This window comes from Podarcis pityusensis (assembly GCF_964106645.2).
Source record: "Podarcis pityusensis genome assembly, chromosome: 14".
In the NCBI taxonomy this organism is placed as follows: Eukaryota; Metazoa; Chordata; class Lepidosauria; order Squamata; family Lacertidae; genus Podarcis; species Podarcis pityusensis.
Window position 1 is genome coordinate 14,471,905 of NC_138039.1, and position 17,683 is coordinate 14,489,587.

General features: G+C 40.3%; 1 protein-coding gene across 1 annotated transcript in view; it reads left to right on the top strand.

Annotated features, from left to right (window-relative positions):
- The window catches only part of SMG1 (SMG1 nonsense mediated mRNA decay associated PI3K related kinase), a 70,890-nt gene that overhangs the window by 39,964 nt on the left and 13,243 nt on the right, over positions 1-17,683 (top strand). Inside the window, exons 29-50 of the mRNA XM_080981777.1 lie at positions 509-629; positions 1,169-1,417; positions 2,029-2,313; positions 3,346-3,490; positions 4,500-4,635; positions 5,015-5,245; positions 5,360-5,537; positions 5,738-5,899; positions 6,387-6,604; positions 6,789-6,943; positions 7,441-7,663; positions 8,545-8,791; positions 8,912-9,141; positions 10,233-10,481; positions 12,115-12,363; positions 12,612-12,830; positions 13,653-13,843; positions 13,971-14,143; positions 15,007-15,286; positions 15,599-15,871; positions 16,614-16,848; positions 17,169-17,392. Coding sequence (XP_080837903.1) covers positions 509-629; positions 1,169-1,417; positions 2,029-2,313; positions 3,346-3,490; positions 4,500-4,635; positions 5,015-5,245; positions 5,360-5,537; positions 5,738-5,899; positions 6,387-6,604; positions 6,789-6,943; positions 7,441-7,663; positions 8,545-8,791; positions 8,912-9,141; positions 10,233-10,481; positions 12,115-12,363; positions 12,612-12,830; positions 13,653-13,843; positions 13,971-14,143; positions 15,007-15,286; positions 15,599-15,871; positions 16,614-16,848; positions 17,169-17,392 — 4,673 coding nt within the window. The remainder of the gene's footprint in view (positions 1-508; positions 630-1,168; positions 1,418-2,028; positions 2,314-3,345; positions 3,491-4,499; positions 4,636-5,014; positions 5,246-5,359; positions 5,538-5,737; positions 5,900-6,386; positions 6,605-6,788; positions 6,944-7,440; positions 7,664-8,544; positions 8,792-8,911; positions 9,142-10,232; positions 10,482-12,114; positions 12,364-12,611; positions 12,831-13,652; positions 13,844-13,970; positions 14,144-15,006; positions 15,287-15,598; positions 15,872-16,613; positions 16,849-17,168; positions 17,393-17,683) is intronic.

A 17,683-nucleotide genomic window follows, 5' to 3' on the forward strand; every position in this document is an offset into this window, starting at 1 on the left:
TGGCACATTGAGGGGAGAAATTCCATCAGCTAGTGGCTCCACATCAGCTGATGTGGAACAGGACCAAAACTGTCAACAGTAATACTTTCAGAGGGAATAGTAACTTTCTGCCCCTATGCTGGTGTAAATTACACAAAGCCTGGTGTTAGCATTGTGATTTGTGTTACTGCCTATTAGTGCTGTTGTGAATGGTCACTGTGCTTATCTTGTGTACATTCCACATTAACTGATAAGGCATATGAACTGTGGCATCTGGATTAAACATATAAGGTTGTATCCATCTAAATTATATTCAAGAGGAGACCCACTGAAATTAACAAGCCTAAGTTATTCATGTATATTAATTTCAGCGGATCTACTCTTGAGTCCGACTAACATTTGATGCAACACAAAAATTTAGTTCAAAGAACCTGTGAAGGAATGTTTTTATTAGAAGGTTAAGGGAAAACCAGAGCTTTTTAGGCAGCTTAAAGCCCTATCAAGCACTCAACTTTTATGCTTTTTACAGGATTGTCTCATTCCTCTCTTCAGTGAAGCATTGCGTTCATGCAAGCAACATGATGTTAGGCCATGGATGCATGCCTTAAGATATACCATGTACCAGAATCAGTTGCTGGAGAAACTTAAAGGTATAGACATTAAAGTAGAAGCATCTGTGTTCTGTAGGGTTAATTTGCCTCCAATTTTTGTTATTGCTCATTACCTATGATATTCCCTGTTTTGACTCACCTGCCTATTTCATCATGTGCATGTTCCTCTGACTGTAAGTGAAGTATCAACTTATTCAGAATAACAGGTTTCATCAGAACTAGATACTTTTGGGATTATATTAGCAAAAGATTTCAGATCTTTTCACATTTAAGTAAAATGTAAAAAAAAAAAAATAGTCTATGGCAATACTATTTAAAGATAAGGAACTTTAAAAAGACTTTTCTGGACACTTGGCTTATCATCATCATCATTCCACACCAGTGGACCATCTTAATGTATAGCTGTGTAGCAGAATTTACGAAAGCAGCTTCAAAACTCATACTATATATACATATAAGGTTGACATTTCATTCACAATAAATATCCATTACATACAAAGCCCATACAGTATTCAGTATATAAGTTTAAACAGTTTATTTGATTCAGAGGACATTTCTGGCTTTATATGTACTTTCAGAGCAAAGTATTCCAGTCAGAAGCCATTTAATGGAACTGGGACTGACTGCTGCAAGATTTGCTAGAAAACGTGGGAATGTTGCTTTGGCAACACGGTTGCTTGCACAGTGCAGTGAAGTTCAGCTTGGAAAAACCACAATGGCTCAAGATTTAGTCCAGCACTTTAAAAAAGTCTCAACACCAATTCAGATGGATGAGAAATGGGGTCCTGAGCTTGAAATTGAAAAAACCAAATTGTTATACACAGCAGGTAAGTCTCATTTACATGTTTGTATTGCAAATCACTGTGAAATTCAGTCAAACTTTAATTTAAATGTTTAGATAAAAAAACTAAATCTGCCTTTTTAAATGCCTGGGTACATGCTAATGTTTACTATGGGGGTATTAGATCAGAATAAAAAGTTATGTAGGTTTATCAAAGGGTCTGTGCATCTAGTGTTAGTCCTACTGAGATTGAAATTAATAGGCTTGGCTAATTTAGGTCTATTAATTTCAGTGGATCTACTCTGAGTAAAAGAAGGCTCCAACCTTGTGTAACAAGTGGATTTTTTGACATTGTAAACCCACATGCCATTCTTCAAACTATTTTCCAAACTCTTCAGTTTTCAAAAGTGACTTGCTATGGGAGCGTGGCCAGGATGGGGAAGACCAACTTCTTTTCTTTTTTGAGAAATGCAAATCCATACCGCTTTGGGGTGATGGGTCTAGTAATGTGTGGGTTCTTGGCTCTTGTCATTAATCAATTCTCCACATATAACTTAGTTGGCAGTAAAAAAATCAGTGGTGTTCTCTGAAGCATGCAAAATAAAAACTGATTATGCAACTAAAATGATATTAATTTTACTGGTGTTTTTTTTCCAGGCCAGTCAACCCATGCAATGGAAATGCTGAGCTCATGTGCCATCTGCTTTTGCAAATCTGCCAAAGCTGAATATGCTGTAGCTAAGTCTATTCTTACACTAGCCAAATGGATCCAAGCCGAATGGAAAGAGATTTCAGGGCAGCTGAAGCAAGTCTACAGAGCACGGCAGCAACAAAATCTTGCTGGCCTCTCCACATTATCTAAAAACATCTATAGTTTGATTGATCTGCCATCTGCTAACACCATTGAAGAGGACTATCCTAGGATTGAAAGTGAATCCACAGGTATAAAAGTTCCTCTGTTAGTTTTCTGCTTTGTCTGCATACATGTTTGATATGGTGGTTCCATGCTGTTCAGTAAGAGGCAACATTAATTATATGCCAGAGGTGAACAGCCTGTGACCCTTGGCAGAAATGTGGCCTTTGCCTAGTTTTTTGCAGCCCTTTGCCTAATTTTGAAGGTCCTCTGGCAAGAGGTACCTGTCCCACTAGGGTGGGGTGGAATGTGGAGAAAAGGGGGTGATCCTGTCAGTTGTGGCTTCTGCCGCAACCATGCAGCCCTTACAGATTGGTCAATTAGATGGTCATACCCTCGAGCAAGTACATACATAGGTTTAAATACCTAGGATTACTTACGGATGAAAAGCTTTCATGGAAACTCCACCTGGATGCAACCAAGTTATCTGCCCACTCTACTGGGCAGCAATTCAGGTTCTTCCATTCGAAGGGGGAGGGCAGTTAATCAATCAAGCCCTCAAGATCTATGTGTCAAAGATCATTGCACAAGTGCTTTACAGGGCTGAGATCTAGGAATTCTTTATTCGTCATGCTAATTCAAATTAAGTATTTGAAGTGTTGGGCTATTTGGTCCAGCTAAAGTTAATGTAGATCTCCCAAGTGTAGACTGTCAAAAACTTGAAATTTCTCTGGAACTGGAGTGAGCAAAACATAGGATCCGCTGGTAGATTGTTAGATGGTTTGCAGCAGATTGGCAATGGTTTCTGGCAAGCAACAACACCCCTCCTCCCCATTGGACTGTTAGAGCTGTATTTTTCATAGCTTTGATGTCGTTTTGAACATAAATGTGCAGGAGATTGGCTCTTTGGGTAGTTGGCTGTGCTCCTGAGGTACCATTTTGCATTAGGCTATATGTGACTTGGCCACTACTTTTCATTGTTTCTTCTTGGTAGACCTCAGTAGTCTAGTAAAAAGCAAAGCAAATCTTGCAAGCCTGAAGTTTAATCATGTGCCCAGAGGATTATGATACCATTGTACCTTTTTGAAGCATCCACTTCATTCTTTGTTCTTTCATTGCAGTAAACATTGGTGTTGGAGAACCTGACTTCATCTTGGGACAGCTCTATCGCTTGTCTTCGGCACAAGCACCTGAAGTAGCCAAATCATGGGCAGCACTTGCTAGCTGGGCTTATAGATGGGGACGAAAGGTAGTTGATAATGCCAGGTAAATCTTACTTTTTAAAACCAAAATGGACTCTGAACATGTTTCACATTAAGTGATTTTCCTACTATTATGAAACTTTCCTGGTTAACATGTGCTCTCCTGTCAAACAAGATGGCTTGCTAATGTATGAACCTTGCTGGCTGAGTAAGATGATTCCCATTACTGAAAACCCAGGAGGTATAGATATGCGGCTTACAGTATGGCAGTGACCGAGAGCACAGTGGGTCATTTTGTTCTTCTTAGGAGCCATTGGATGCTAGAATTTGAATTCCTCAGATTTATAAGGAATAATAAACTAAAGGCTCTCTTTAAAGCTGGCTGTTTGGTGGGAACTGCTGTGCAAAGTTCTTTGCAAGCCCTGTGCAGCAATTAGCTCACAGTCAAAGCTTGCTTTCTGTAGGTATCAGGAAACTCCAATTCAGCCTGTCCAGCAGCCTTTGGCTTTTCCACCTGGGCAGCAGAGCTGAAGCATATTGTCCCTTGCCAATGCACATTAGGGAGCACACTTTAAAAGCTTCCAGTTGTGCATTAGGAGCAGAGTCCTCTTCCTGCTGTTGCTTATGATGTCAGGTGTTGGACAGATGGGGATGGTTTGGGGAAAACAGCTTCACGGGCCAAGATTCTGCACCTTGGTCTATACTCCCTTTCCATTCCAGATAAAGTCACTTACTTTGCCCTTCCATTCCTCTAAAGAACTTTGCAGTTGCTTGCCTTTTCTTCTCTTGCACTGAGAAGAGCCTGACAGTTAAACAGACCATATTTTCTGACTTGGTATTGTATCTGAATGCAGTCATAGCTTGGAAGTAACTACAGTTGTTGCTGATGACTCTGCAGCACTGAATTGCAACTTACAGTTGCAAGCCTTTGTGCAGAGATGGTGTTTTAACCTAAAGCAGCAAGTAATTTAAATGCTAGAGTATTAGAAGTCAATGCACAGTGTAGCAAAGATATGTTAGCACCATGCTTATTCCTTACTTTCAAAGTTGATAAAATATGTGGTGTTATACAGTCAGGGAGGTGTTCGTCTACTGCCAAGAGAGAAATCTGAAGTTCACAGCCTACTTCCAGAAAACGTTACAGAAGAAGACAGAGAGAAAATCTATGGCATCCTTGGACAGGCAGTGTGCCGGCCAGCTGGGATTCAGGTTAGTATAAATTAACTTTCAGAAGTGTTTCATTTGTCAGGGGTAGCTAACATGGTGCTTTCCAGACTCTGTAGACTACAAATTGCATCAGCCCCAGCCAGTATTTTCAGTGATTAGAACTGATTATGTTTAATATGATTGGCAAATGCCACTAATAAGACCCAGCATAAATAGGCTAGATAGCATATTAGTTTTTTGAGCTTTGGAAAAAAACAAGCCACCTTTTATAACAGGTTGGTTATTTAAATGTGAGACACCGGTTCAAAGCAAAAACTTGACAAACGATTTATGTATACATGAAGAGGATTGAATATTACCATTATTTGTAAGTGTGTACATGATGGGTAAAATTGTTTATTTTTGTTTAACTTTAATTTAGGACGAAGACATAACTCTTCAGATTTCAGAGAATGAAGATAACGAAGAAGATGATATGGTTGATGTCATCTGGCGGCAGTTGTTGACGAGCTGTCCTTGGCTTTCAGACCTTGATGAAAATTCAACTGAGGGCCTAATCAAAGTGTGGAGAAAAGTTGTAGACAGAATCTTCAGTCTTTATAAACTCTCATGCAGTGCCTATTTTACTTTCCTTAAACTCAATGCTGGTCAGGTATGCTGTACGTTTTGACTAGTGATGTAAGCAAGGTTTATGTTTTGTTTTTAAAGTCTTTGGGGCTTGTGGGAGAGCTGTATGTTCAGTGAGGTTGTTTGTTTTCATGTGTAGGTTCCTCTGGATGAAGATGATCCCAGACTGCATCTAAGAAACATTTCAGAACAGAGTACTGATGATGTGATTGTAATGGCGACCTTAAGGCTGCTGAGGCTGCTTGTGAAACATGCTGGAGAACTCCGGCAGTATCTGGAACATGGGCTGGAAACCACCCCGACAGCTCCATGGCGAGGTATGGAAGATCTCAGGCTCTTTTGAGAAGGAATCCCACAAGTTAGGGGCTGCCTCCGTCTCCACTGTTTGGTAGCAGAATAACATTTATTCCAGTTACTTGTAAATGGAGTAAAATTATGTTGCCCTTTAAAAATGGAAAAAAAGAGAGGCAAATGTGTTCTGTGGTAAGCTTATTTCTGTGCTTTTATCTTCATAAAGGTATTATTCCTCAACTCTTCTCACGTCTAAATCATCCTGAAGTATATGTTCGTCAGAGCATTTGTAATCTTCTTTGTCGGGTAGCACAAGATTCTCCTCACCTTATATTATACCCTGCAATTGTGGGTACTATTTCACTTAGCAGCGAATCTCAAGCTTCAGGTATGTTTTGGTAGTCATATTTATATTTGCCCATCCCAATTCCATCCTTCATGTCACATACCATTTCAGAAGATCCCCCAACCTTCATTTAACTTACCTTTCTTTAACACTTTTATCTTTTAACATCTTTACAGTTAAGAATTTCTAGTAGTTGTAGCTGAGCTATCTCACAGGTGTGCAGTTCCACTGTTGCCAATACCTGGATTTAACTTCAATAGATTAACTGGTTTTACAAAATCTACAGTTGCCAGACCTCAATTCAGCATAGTTTTCCTGTCTTGTCACGCAGCTGAGTGTGACAGGTGTTACTTAAACACACTCACAGTATTTTGAGAGTTTCCTCTTGCATGAGCACACAGAGTTTATAGATGTTGTAGTCAAAGGTAAATCGTTATAATGCTGGTCAAAGATACAGTTTTACAGCATCCAGCTGGCCTTTGTGTTTTGACCTAACCTGTTGACCTAATATTTTCTCTTTAAAACCTAGGGAGCAAATTCCCGTCAGCAATACCTACCTTTTTGGGTAACATCCAGGGTGAAGAGTTGTTGGGTAGTGAGTGTGATGAGGGAAGTCCCCCTGCTTCTCAAGAGAGCATAAAGGATGAGCCAAAAATGGGCCTAAATGAAGACCAGGCAATGATGCAAGACTGCTACAGCAAGATTGTAGAGAAGTTGTCAGCTGCAAATCCAACAATGGTGTTGCAGGTATAATTGCAGTTCAGCCAGAATTTGGGGATATTTGTGTTTGGAGTCGAATCGAGTGCTTCATGTGTTGTGTACTTACGCAGGAAGAAATCCATTATATTTACTCTGGGAATTAAATTTTGAGACTTTTAGAAGTGCAACTGCACAGTTAAAAATGCACAAATTTTTTTTGTTATCAATCCAGGTTCAGATGCTCGTAGCAGAATTGCGCAGAGTTACTGTTCTTTGGGATGAACTTTGGCTTGGAGTGCTTTTGCAACAGCACATGTATGTCCTTAGACGGATTCAGCAGCTGGAAGATGAAGTAAAGAGAGTCCAGAACAACAACACTCTGCGCAAGTATGTTTCCACCAAAGTGTATATGGATATGTGTTGCAAATGGGCAGCCTTACCTCCTGATAATTAATGGTGCTATTTTTTTAATGGCATGTCATGATTTTTGTAGCCTGAAGAACAATCACATCATGAAAACAGCCCTATAATATTAATTTACCTCTACTTAAGATACTAAAGTGCCACAAAGGGAGTAGTAGAAAGTGTCCTTACTGGTGTGGAAAGGGTTTTTTGGATGTTCAGCAAATTATACTCGGTTCCTTTTGTTTCTCACTGTCCAAAGTTTCAGAGAACTCTGGAGACAGAATATCATGTAGTGTAAATTCTGATTCTAGATAATCGGGGGGGGGGGTGTTTAATACATTTATTTACATTCTTTTTCATGGTTGGCTTTAAAATAACAAAGTTCCTTTCATTGTTTTTGGGAGCAATATCTAGAAATTCCAGCATACTTGAAATGCAAGTGACACTTTTGCCAAAACCTTTATCTCTTTTTTTTCAAGAGAGGAAAAAATAGCCATCATGCGTGAAAAGCACACTGCCCTAATGAAGCCCATTGTATTTGCTTTGGAACACGTGAGGAGCATCACTGCGGCTCCTGCTGAAACGCCGCATGAGAAGTGGTTTCAGGACAACTATGGAGATGCAATTGAAAATGCCCTAGAAAAACTAAAGAACCCATCTAATCCTGCAAAGCCTGGAAGCAGCTGGATTCCTTTTAAAGAGGTATAGTACGTCTCTCTTGCCAAGAATACAATAACTTAGAATATTTTTCTCTGCTGTGGAAGAATAAAAAAAAAAGGGTGCTGCTGTTGTAATTTAGAATATTAATGGTTTTGTGGGTAATGACAAGGTTTAGGTTTTAGAGAATTGAGAAAAAGCAATAGAAAAATGGACTAGAAATACCATTAGTTCTTAAATTTTCTACGCTAGAGGTTGCTTTCATTTTTGGCCCATGGGCACATTTGCAAACTGCCATTGCCACTTCAATCCATATGTTTTCTTCTCTCCCCCACCCTCCTGACTGTGCCACTGGAAAAAATTGGGCCAGTCAGATGAACAGCTTCTTCTGCCAGTGTGGTACACGGCTATATGGAGAGGTTTAAGTTTCTCATTCATGTTGCTCAGATTGGCCATATGAAAAGTGGGGAGGGAACAATTTTCATCACATTGCAGGTTTGGGTGGGAGGCCCTGCCTTTCCCACTTTCCATGTTGAGGGTTAAAATAACTTGTCCCCTACACATCTCAGCTGCTTTTCATGGATCAGCTGAGGAGCAAGGAGGGGGCGGGCAGGGAATGCTGTGTGGCTACTTTTGGGATGCAGCCCCCAACACCTTTCTGCAGTAGCTAATAAAAACCAAACAGGCACCTTCTAAGATGTCTTCAGTTTTGTGAATTCCTTTGGAATTAGTGGGTTGTATCCAGGTAAGCTCTGTTGGGAGGAGGCTCATTGAAATTTATGGCTCTAATGTAGTCATGTCCATTATTTTCAGCAGGTCTACTCTGAGTAGGATTAGTACTGACTACAACCCAGTATTTTGATAGACTGGAACCATGCAAGGGTCTGGACTTCACCTTCTTCAACCTTGTGTCTTTTGAAAATTAGGTAATGCTCAGTCTTCAACAGAGAGCCCAGAAGCGGGCCAGTTACATTCTACGTCTCGAGGAAATAAGCCCCTGGCTGGCTGCCATGACGAACACTGAAATAGCTCTCCCTGGAGAAGTGTCTGCCAGAGACACGGTCACAATTCATAGTGTAGGAAGCACCATAACAATTCTGCCTACTAAAACCAAGCCCAAGAAGCTTCTGTTTCTGGGCTCAGATGGGAAAAACTACCCATACCTTTTCAAAGGTGAGAACATTCTGTAACTTCTCCTTGTCCTAAGCAGAAAAATTTTAATGGAGGATATATTGCATTCCCTTTTCCAGTTACATTACGTACTGTCTGGTTTGCGTCTATTTTTCACTGCAGGACTGGAAGACCTGCATCTTGATGAACGGATCATGCAGTTCTTATCCATTGTTAATACGATGTTTGCTACCATAAATCGCCAAGAGACACCCCGTTTCCATGCCAGGCATTACTCTGTTACTCCACTAGGAACACGATCAGGCCTAATTCAATGGGTGGATGGAGCCACTCCTTTATTTGGACTTTATAAAAGGTGGCAGCAGCGAGAAGCAGCTTTACAAGCACAAAAGGTAATGACTACATTATACATGCTGGCACCAGTTGTGAAGTAAACTCTGTAATTTTACATTATAATTCATGGAAGTATTAACGGTTACTGAGACAGAATCAAAATTCTGATTAAAATTCTAAGTATATGCTGAAATGTGGTGTCTTATAAGGGTTATTTTAAAATTAATTTGAGGTGCAGAGATTAATTAGAACACCTGATCATAATAATGAAGTGTGTGTGTGTGTGTGAGAGAGAGAGAGAGAGAGAGAGAGAGAGAAATATGTTGTGTGTGTGTTGAACGGTGTGTATGTGTCCTTTTCTCAGCCTGCAGAGCTGTAACTTGGAAGGCTGGATTTTGGACTGGGGACATCTATGAACTCTGCTCTAGTGTGATAACAGGACATAGAAACTCATGCCTTTAAAACGTGCGTGTGTTGTTGTATGCACAAGTTCAGACCTGCTCTGTGCAGTGTCTCTTATCTTATGTAGCTTATGCAGATATTGAGGTGCTCTTTTGAAAAAAGCATTTGCTGAGTCTGGAGTTAGAGGCACCTCCCAGTCCTCCTGCCGCCCCAGATGCAGAAATATGAAAGAGGCAGAGATTCTACATGTACTTTGGTCCTTGGGACAATTTGCTCCTGATTCCAGTACTGCCTATATGGAAAACATGAGCATTACATTGTTTCATTGTTAAGCAATGCTGGCTATAGGAGACTGCATATTCTTGGAGCAGGAAAGGGATGGTGCATACCTGAGCCTAGATGCCATCTTCTGTCTTGCTGTCCATGTGCAGCACAGATATAGCAGCCATGGGAAATAATAGTTGGAGCAACAGCACTTAATGCAACAGGAGATCTTGGAAAGCAGAGTGGGTGGGAAACTGGGAAGCAATATGAGACACACACACCCCGGCTAATTCTTCTTAAATTGATTTAGCTTGGAACTGCAAAAGGGTCAGTAGCAAGGAGCACCCTATATATTAAATGCAAACACAAAGATTTATTCATCTGTTGCAGACAGTCTTCCAGCCAGGGCTTAAATATATGACATGTTGATTCTGTCCCAAGATACAATGGAATAGTAGTTGAACTGTGCAATTGACTTTTTTAGGCCCAAGATTCATACCAGACTCCTCAGAATCCTGGAATAGTACCTAGACCTAGTGAACTGTACTACAGTAAGATTGGACCAGCTTTGAAGGCAGTTGGGCTTAGCTTGGATGTATCCCGTCGAGACTGGCCTCTAAATGTAATGAAGTCTGTTTTGGAAGAGTTAATGGAAGTAACACCTCCCAATCTTCTTGCTAAAGAACTTTGGTCATCATGCACTACACCTGATGAGTGGTGGAGAGTCACACAGGTATGTAGAGACCTTTCCTAATAGAATCTTAATGTTTGAGTAGGTTTAGTCTAATATCTCCTTGCCTTATGTACACAAACAACCGTGCTTTCCATCTAAATTTGGTGGATTCTTGTAAAAATCCTGAGTGGCTTTTCAGAAAAGTTATTTCAGAATAATTTCAACGGAAGAACAAACCATCTTGCTTTATTGCTCGGGCTGCCACTTAATTTCAAAAGTAAAATTGGCAGATGTGCTTTCCCACTAGGTAGCGGTCTGTTTTAGGGTCAGGGAGAGGCACAGCTTGTTGAGGATCACATACATACACACATACATACATTGCTTCAGGATAGGCACCTGTGATCCTTCACATGCTGTTGGAATTGTTAACATCAGCCCCAACCAGCATGGCCAGTGGACATTGAATTATGAGAGTTGTAGTCCAACAACACCTGGAGAGCAATAGTTACCTATCCCTCATTTGCTTCTTATACCACATCTGTTAGTCGGACAGTAGAAATAGAAATGTGTCCGTGCTCATTCTTCTCCCTGGCCTGGTGCTTCTCCTTGAGCATAATTAGCCTTTGTGTGAATAAAGGAGCATGTGGCTTATAGTTAAGCTATATAATGACACCCCCCCAAAAAAACACACCTTTTAGTAGTTTTTTATATAGAGTACACTTTTTTAAATGGTGGAGAAAAGAGATTTATATTTTTTTTAATGATATTTATTAAGGTTTCAAAGGGGGGGGGGGGAAATTACATAAATAAAAAAAAAGAAAAAAAGACAAAAATAAAAATACAAAGTACAGAAAAAAGATAAAAAAACATTTAAAAAGAAAACACATCAATCTTTCCATGTCATATATTCATATCCTTACTTCCCTGACCTCCTCACACCTCTCTTTTTTGTATTCCAATTCAGTTAGTTAATTCAGCAATTTCTTTCCCTCTTTGTTTTTATCTTAATCCTTTAACTTAATATATTATAACTTTGAGTTCTGACCTGTTAATAATCCATTTTTCATACACCTTTATAACATTGCTGCTTAAACCACTTAACTTCATTCTGACATCATTCTAACATTCATTAATTTTGCAATATTTCTGTAAATAGTCTTTAAATTTCTTCCAATCTTCTTCCACCGACTCTTCTCCCTGGTCTCGGATTCTGCCAGTCATTTCCGCCAGTTCCATGTAGTCCATCACTTTCATCTGCCATTCTTCCAGGGTGGGTAGATCTTGCGTCTTCCAATACTTTGCAATAAGTATTCTTGCTGCTGTTGTGGCATACATAAAGAAAGTTCTGTCCTTCTTTGGCACCATTTGGCCGACCATGCCCAGGAGAAAGGCCTCTGGTTTCTTCAGAAAGGTATATTTAAATACCCTTTTCATTTCATTATAAATCATCTCCCAGAAAGCCTTAATCCTTGGGCATGTCCACCAAAGGTGAAAGAATGTACCTTCAGTTTCCTTACATTTCCAACATTTATTATCGGGCAAATGATAGATTTTTGCAAGCTTGACTGGTGTCATGTACCACCTGTATATCATTTTCATAATATTCTCTCTTAAGGCATTGCATGCCGTAAACTTCATACCTGTGAGAAAAGAGATTTATAATGATGAAACTTCCTCTCCCCCCCCTTCCCAGTCTTATGCAAGATCCACTGCAGTTATGTCCATGGTTGGCTACATTATCGGCCTCGGAGACAGACATCTGGACAACGTTCTTATAGACATGACTACTGGAGAAGTTGTTCACATAGATTATAATGTTTGCTTTGAGAAAGGGAAAAGCCTTCGAGTGCCTGAGAAAGTTCCATTCCGGATGACACAAAATATTGAAACAGCATTTGGAGTAACAGGAGTGGAAGGCGTTTTCAGGCTTTCTTGTGAACAGGTAGGCCATGGGATATTAGGCTTTAAGGAAGTCTTGAATTTCTGTGAATGAAGCTTTTGCTCTATGGGGGGCCTTTTCAGTAGTGTCTTAAGTGTGGAATCCCCCCCCCCCCCCAAGGAAGGCCTGCCGAGTCTTGCCACTGAATGCTTTCAGAAGTTGGGTTGAAACTCCCTAACACAGGATTTGGGCTTGGTAGCTAATTGCAAGTGCACATTTTAAATGATATATGTAATACGCTTTAAAAACAGGTTCTGCACATCATGCGGCGAGGACGAGAAACCCTTCTGACATTATTGGAAGCTTTTGTTTATGACCCACTTGTGGACTGGACCGCAGGGGGAGAAGCAGGGTTTGCTGGAGCAGTGTATGGTGGAGGTGGGCAGCAAGCTGAAAACAAGCAAAGCAAGAGAGAGATGGAAAGAGACATCACACGTAGCCTCTTCTCTTCCAGAGTAGCTGAAATAAAGGTATGTTCAGTCCTTTCAAAAATTCGTTTTATATGTATCTGCTTGTTACTTTAGATTCCAGGAACAGTGTGCAAAATTGCTTGCAGGAATTAACTCGAAACAGGTTTTAGATTACAGTATTTCAAGCACGCTTCCATCTTAGTGAATCTATTTATGCTGTAACTTTAGAAATACATACAGACAACATGAGGGTTGTTTTTTTTTTAAATTTTCTTACAAAAATGTGATTTTTCGATTGACTTGCCTAAGATACAGGACAAAGCGTCACCTTCTGGAAATCCCCCCTGGAAGTCAATTTTGCCTTTGAAATTCCAGTAAAGTCTGGGAAAATCCAGACATGTGGCAGTCCTAGTCCAGGGGAACTTTTGGTAATCTGAGAAACTGATTGATAATACAAAATACACATTTCACCAAAGGGAAGACTGATGATAGTCAGAACCCCGAAAACAAACAAAAACAGGCAAAACATTCCATCAAAACATAACAGACAAGAAAGTAGGCAACAAAGTAGGCAACCTTCCCAATAAAACCTCAGTTTTAAAATAAAATGGAGGCAGGAGGCTTTGATGGGTTAGGTGGTTGTTAGACGATGCTGTAGTGATCATGAGCACCATGTTGGAGACCCAGTTTTTGCCATCCTGTCATTCAAACATTAATTTTGCTCTGAAGTTTTAAAATGTGTGACTTGTTCACCTTTTTATTTGTTTAATACTCAGTCTAATTTAGTGATAACAATGTCAGTTTCACTCCACTTGTGATACTGGTAGAGAAAAGTGGTATCAAGTGTTATTCATAAGTATGTAACATAAATCTTGTCTACAGGTCAACTGGTTTAAGAACAGGGATGAGATGCTGGCTGTGCTTCCTAAGCTGGATGGCAGTTTAGGGGAATATTTAAATTTGCAAGAGCAGTTGACTGATGTTGAAAAATTGCAAGGCAAATTACTAGAAGAGAGTGCCTACCTGGAAGGAGCAGAAGCAGCGGATCACCCATGTCACACACTGCAGAACAGGTACGAGAAATCTCACTTTAGTTTAGATATTCAAATGCTTTATGGAAATTCAAAACTGCATATGTTTCTCTAGAATTTGGAGTTTTAAAAAAAATCACTTAATGTGGCTTCTTCCTTTTTAACACAGATATTCTGAACACACTCAGCTGCAATCTCAGCAGAGAGCAGTACAAGAAGCAATCCAGGTGAAACTGAATGAATTTGAGCAGTGGATATCTCATTACCAAGCTGCTTTCAATAATCTGGAAGCAACTCAGCTCGCAAGTCTTCTTCAGGAAATCAGTACCCAAATGGATCTTGGTAATGAAACAAATTAGGTGGTCTCCTTCCCCCCACCCCGCCCCATTGTTCGTATTGTGAAGCAGAGCAAGGTGGCAGATTAAGGGGAAGTAAAATGGTGTTGGGGGGTGTTTTTGTTTTTACTACAAGGAGTTAACATTTTTATATGTTCAGAATACTTCTTGTTACAATACTGTACTAGGCAGTCAGCTGCTGAATGTCTGCTTCCTTTGGAATGTATTGCATTGGTATGCAATGGATATTAGGTTATTCTAGGCCAACCATAGGTAAAGGTAAAGGGACCCCTGACCATTAGGTCCAGTCGCAGACGACTCTGGGGTTGCAGCGCTCATCTCGCTTTATTGACAGATGGAGCAGGCGTACAGCTTCTGGGTCATGTGGCCAGCATGACTAAGCCGCTTCTGGCAAACCAGAGGAGCACACTGAAACGCCATTTACCTTCCCACCAGAGCGATACCTATTTATCTACTTGCACTTTGACATGCTTCCGAACGGCTAGGTTAGCAGGAGCAGGGACCGAGCAACGGGAGCTCACCCCATCACGGGGATTCAAACTGCCAACCTTCTGATCAGCAAGCCCTAGGCTCTGTGGTTTAACCCATAGTCCCAACCATACTGTGTGCATATTCCTTTAGCTTCAACAAGGGTAGTCAACATGGTGCCCTCCAGATATTGTAGACTACCAGATGTTGTTGACTACCACTCCTATCTCCTCTGATCTGTGGCCTTGCTGACCGGGACTGATGGAAGTTATGGTCTAAAATATGTGCAAGGCTGTTGCTGAACATGTTTTGCCCCTGAACATTTTCCTCCCCTGTAGTTAGGTTTTAACATCCTTCCTTTTCTAATGGTTCATTTTGAAGGTCCTCCAAGTTATGTCCCTGCAACTACCTTCCTTCAGAATGCTGGACAAGCACACTTGATCAGCCAGTGTGAGCAGCTAGAGGGGGAGGTTGGTGCTTTCCTTCAGCAGAGGCGATCTGTTCTGCGTGGATGTCTTGAACAGCTGCACAACTATGCTACTGTAGCTCTTCAGTACCCCAAAACAGTGTTTCAGAAACACCGCATTGAGCAGTGGAAGACCTGGATGGAAGAACTGATTGTTAACATGACAATAGAACGCTGTCAGGATCTTTACCGGAAGTAAGTTGTCAGTTGTTTGCACCCACAGAAAGTGGGAGGGTTAAATTATTTCAAGTCTTTGGTAGTTAAATTTCTGCGGGAAAACAAATTCTCAGAATACACCATACTAATTTCTACAAAGTTGAGCTCACTTAAGTGTTGTGTATGTGTCAACATGTAAAACGTTAAGTATTTCTCTGCCTCATGTATCTCAACAGAAAATGGTAGTGTTTAAGGGTAGAGCACAGATGATGCTAGGCATCACATTACAATATGCATGAAAGAATATATATATATATTTAAATAAATATTTGTAATTTTATTGTTTGTCAGGTATGAAATTCAGTATGCTCCTCAGCCGCCTCCATCTGCGTGCCAGTTCATAACTACTACAGAAATGACTTTGCAGCGATATGCAGCAGACATCAACAGCAGGCTTATCCGACAAGTGGAACGTTTGAAGCAAGAAGCAGTCACTGTTCCTGTGTGTGAGGAACAGCTAAAAGAAATTGAGCGTTGCATTAAGGTCTTTCTTCATGAAAATGGAGAAGAGGGTTCATTGAGCTTAGCAAGTGTTATCATCTCGGCTCTCTGCACTCTTACCAGGTGAGATGCTTGCAAAATTTGTTTTGTTTTTTGACCCCTCCTTCAAAAATACATTTCCCAAGGATTTAAATACCTTTAATTTCATATGTATCAAATTTACTTAACCATAATTCATGCAAATGCTTTATCTAGAAATAGAATATACCACATTTTTCCATGTATAAGACAATTTTTTTTTCTGGAAAAAAAATAGTGATTGGGGGTTGTCTTATACATGGGTTAATACGGTAAGTAAGCAAGGGCTGGAGCCCCCAGTGGTAGTTATGGCACCACTTCCGTCAGCTAGAGCAGGGGATCGTTGAAAAACAGCTCAACAACTTTCTAAACTTTTAAATTTCTTAATTTTGGGCTCCTAAAAATAGGGCTCATCTTATACATGGGGTTGTGTTATACAGTGGTACCTCGGGTTAAGTACTTAATTCGTTCCGGAGGTCCGTACTTAACCTGAAACTGTTCTTAACCTGAAGCACCACTTTAGCTAATGGGGCCTCTCGCTGCTGCTGCGCTGCTGGAGCACAATTTCTGTTCTCATCCTGAAGCAAAGTTCTTAACCTGAAGCACTATTTCTGGGTCAGCAGAGTCTGTAACCTGAAGCGTCTGTAACCTGAAGCGTATGTAACCCGAGGTACCACTGTACAGGGAAAAATACGATAGTATTCTTTTTAATGGGTTTTAAAAGATTAAGATGCATAAATTGGAACAAAAACTTCTGTTTATTTACAAACTTATCTTTTTCATTTAGACGTAATCTAATGATGGAAGGTGCTGCATCCAGCGCTGGAGAACAGCTGGTGGACCTGACTTCAAGAGATGGAGCCTGGTTCTTGGAGGAGCTGTGTAGCATGAGTGGGAACGTTACATGTCTTGTGCAGTTACTGAAGCAGTGTCATCTGGTCCCACAGGATTTAGATATTCCTAATCCAGTTGAAGCATCAGAAGCTATTCACCTAGCTAATGGAGTTTACATCTCACTTCAGGTGAAATATATCTACAACGTGTGTTTATAGCAGCTCATGTTAATGTACAAACCCCTTTGTAGTGAGCAGTAGTAAGTTGGAGTAAAGTTGGAATAAATTGGAATAAATCTACAATCCTAAATAGGTTTATCTGGGAGTAAGACCCACTGAGAATAGGGGATTGACTTCTGAGTATACATGCATTGTTTAAATTGAGAGCATATTCTAAACACTTACATTTTTTCTCCTTATTAACCAGCAACACATTATACTTCGAAAACTCTTAGATACTTTGCTGTTATCTTCTTGTTTTCATGCATTTGTTGTTGTTGTTCTGCCAGGAGCTGAATTCAAATTTCCGTCAGATTATTTTCCCAGAAGCACTTAGGTGCTTAATGAAAGGAGAATATACTTTGGAGAGCATGCTGAATGAGCTGGATAACCTGATCGAACAAGTTACCGATGTTCCTTTGCCAACTCTGGTTGAGTCTCTTCAAGCTTACCTAAGAAACGCAGCAATGGGGCTTGAAGAAGAAACCCATACTCATTGTATTGATGTTGCAAGGTAAATCATTGGGTTTGTTGTATCTGGTGCAAATGCTTGCTTTAAGAGTTAGCTTGAAACAGCCCACAGTCATGGGTCATAAGACAACATGCCATATGGTGGCTTGTTTGTGCCCTGTGTGACACCCACAAGACACCCACATTCACAACTTAGCCATGGTTTAAAAAAAGCTACAGCTTAGCGTGATCTGAAATGTGTTGAAGGATTAGTCAGTTATTTGACATTTCTTTAACCAAATGACAGTCCTGCTATAGTGTTTGTCCTTAAAACCATTTGGATATTCAGGTCCTA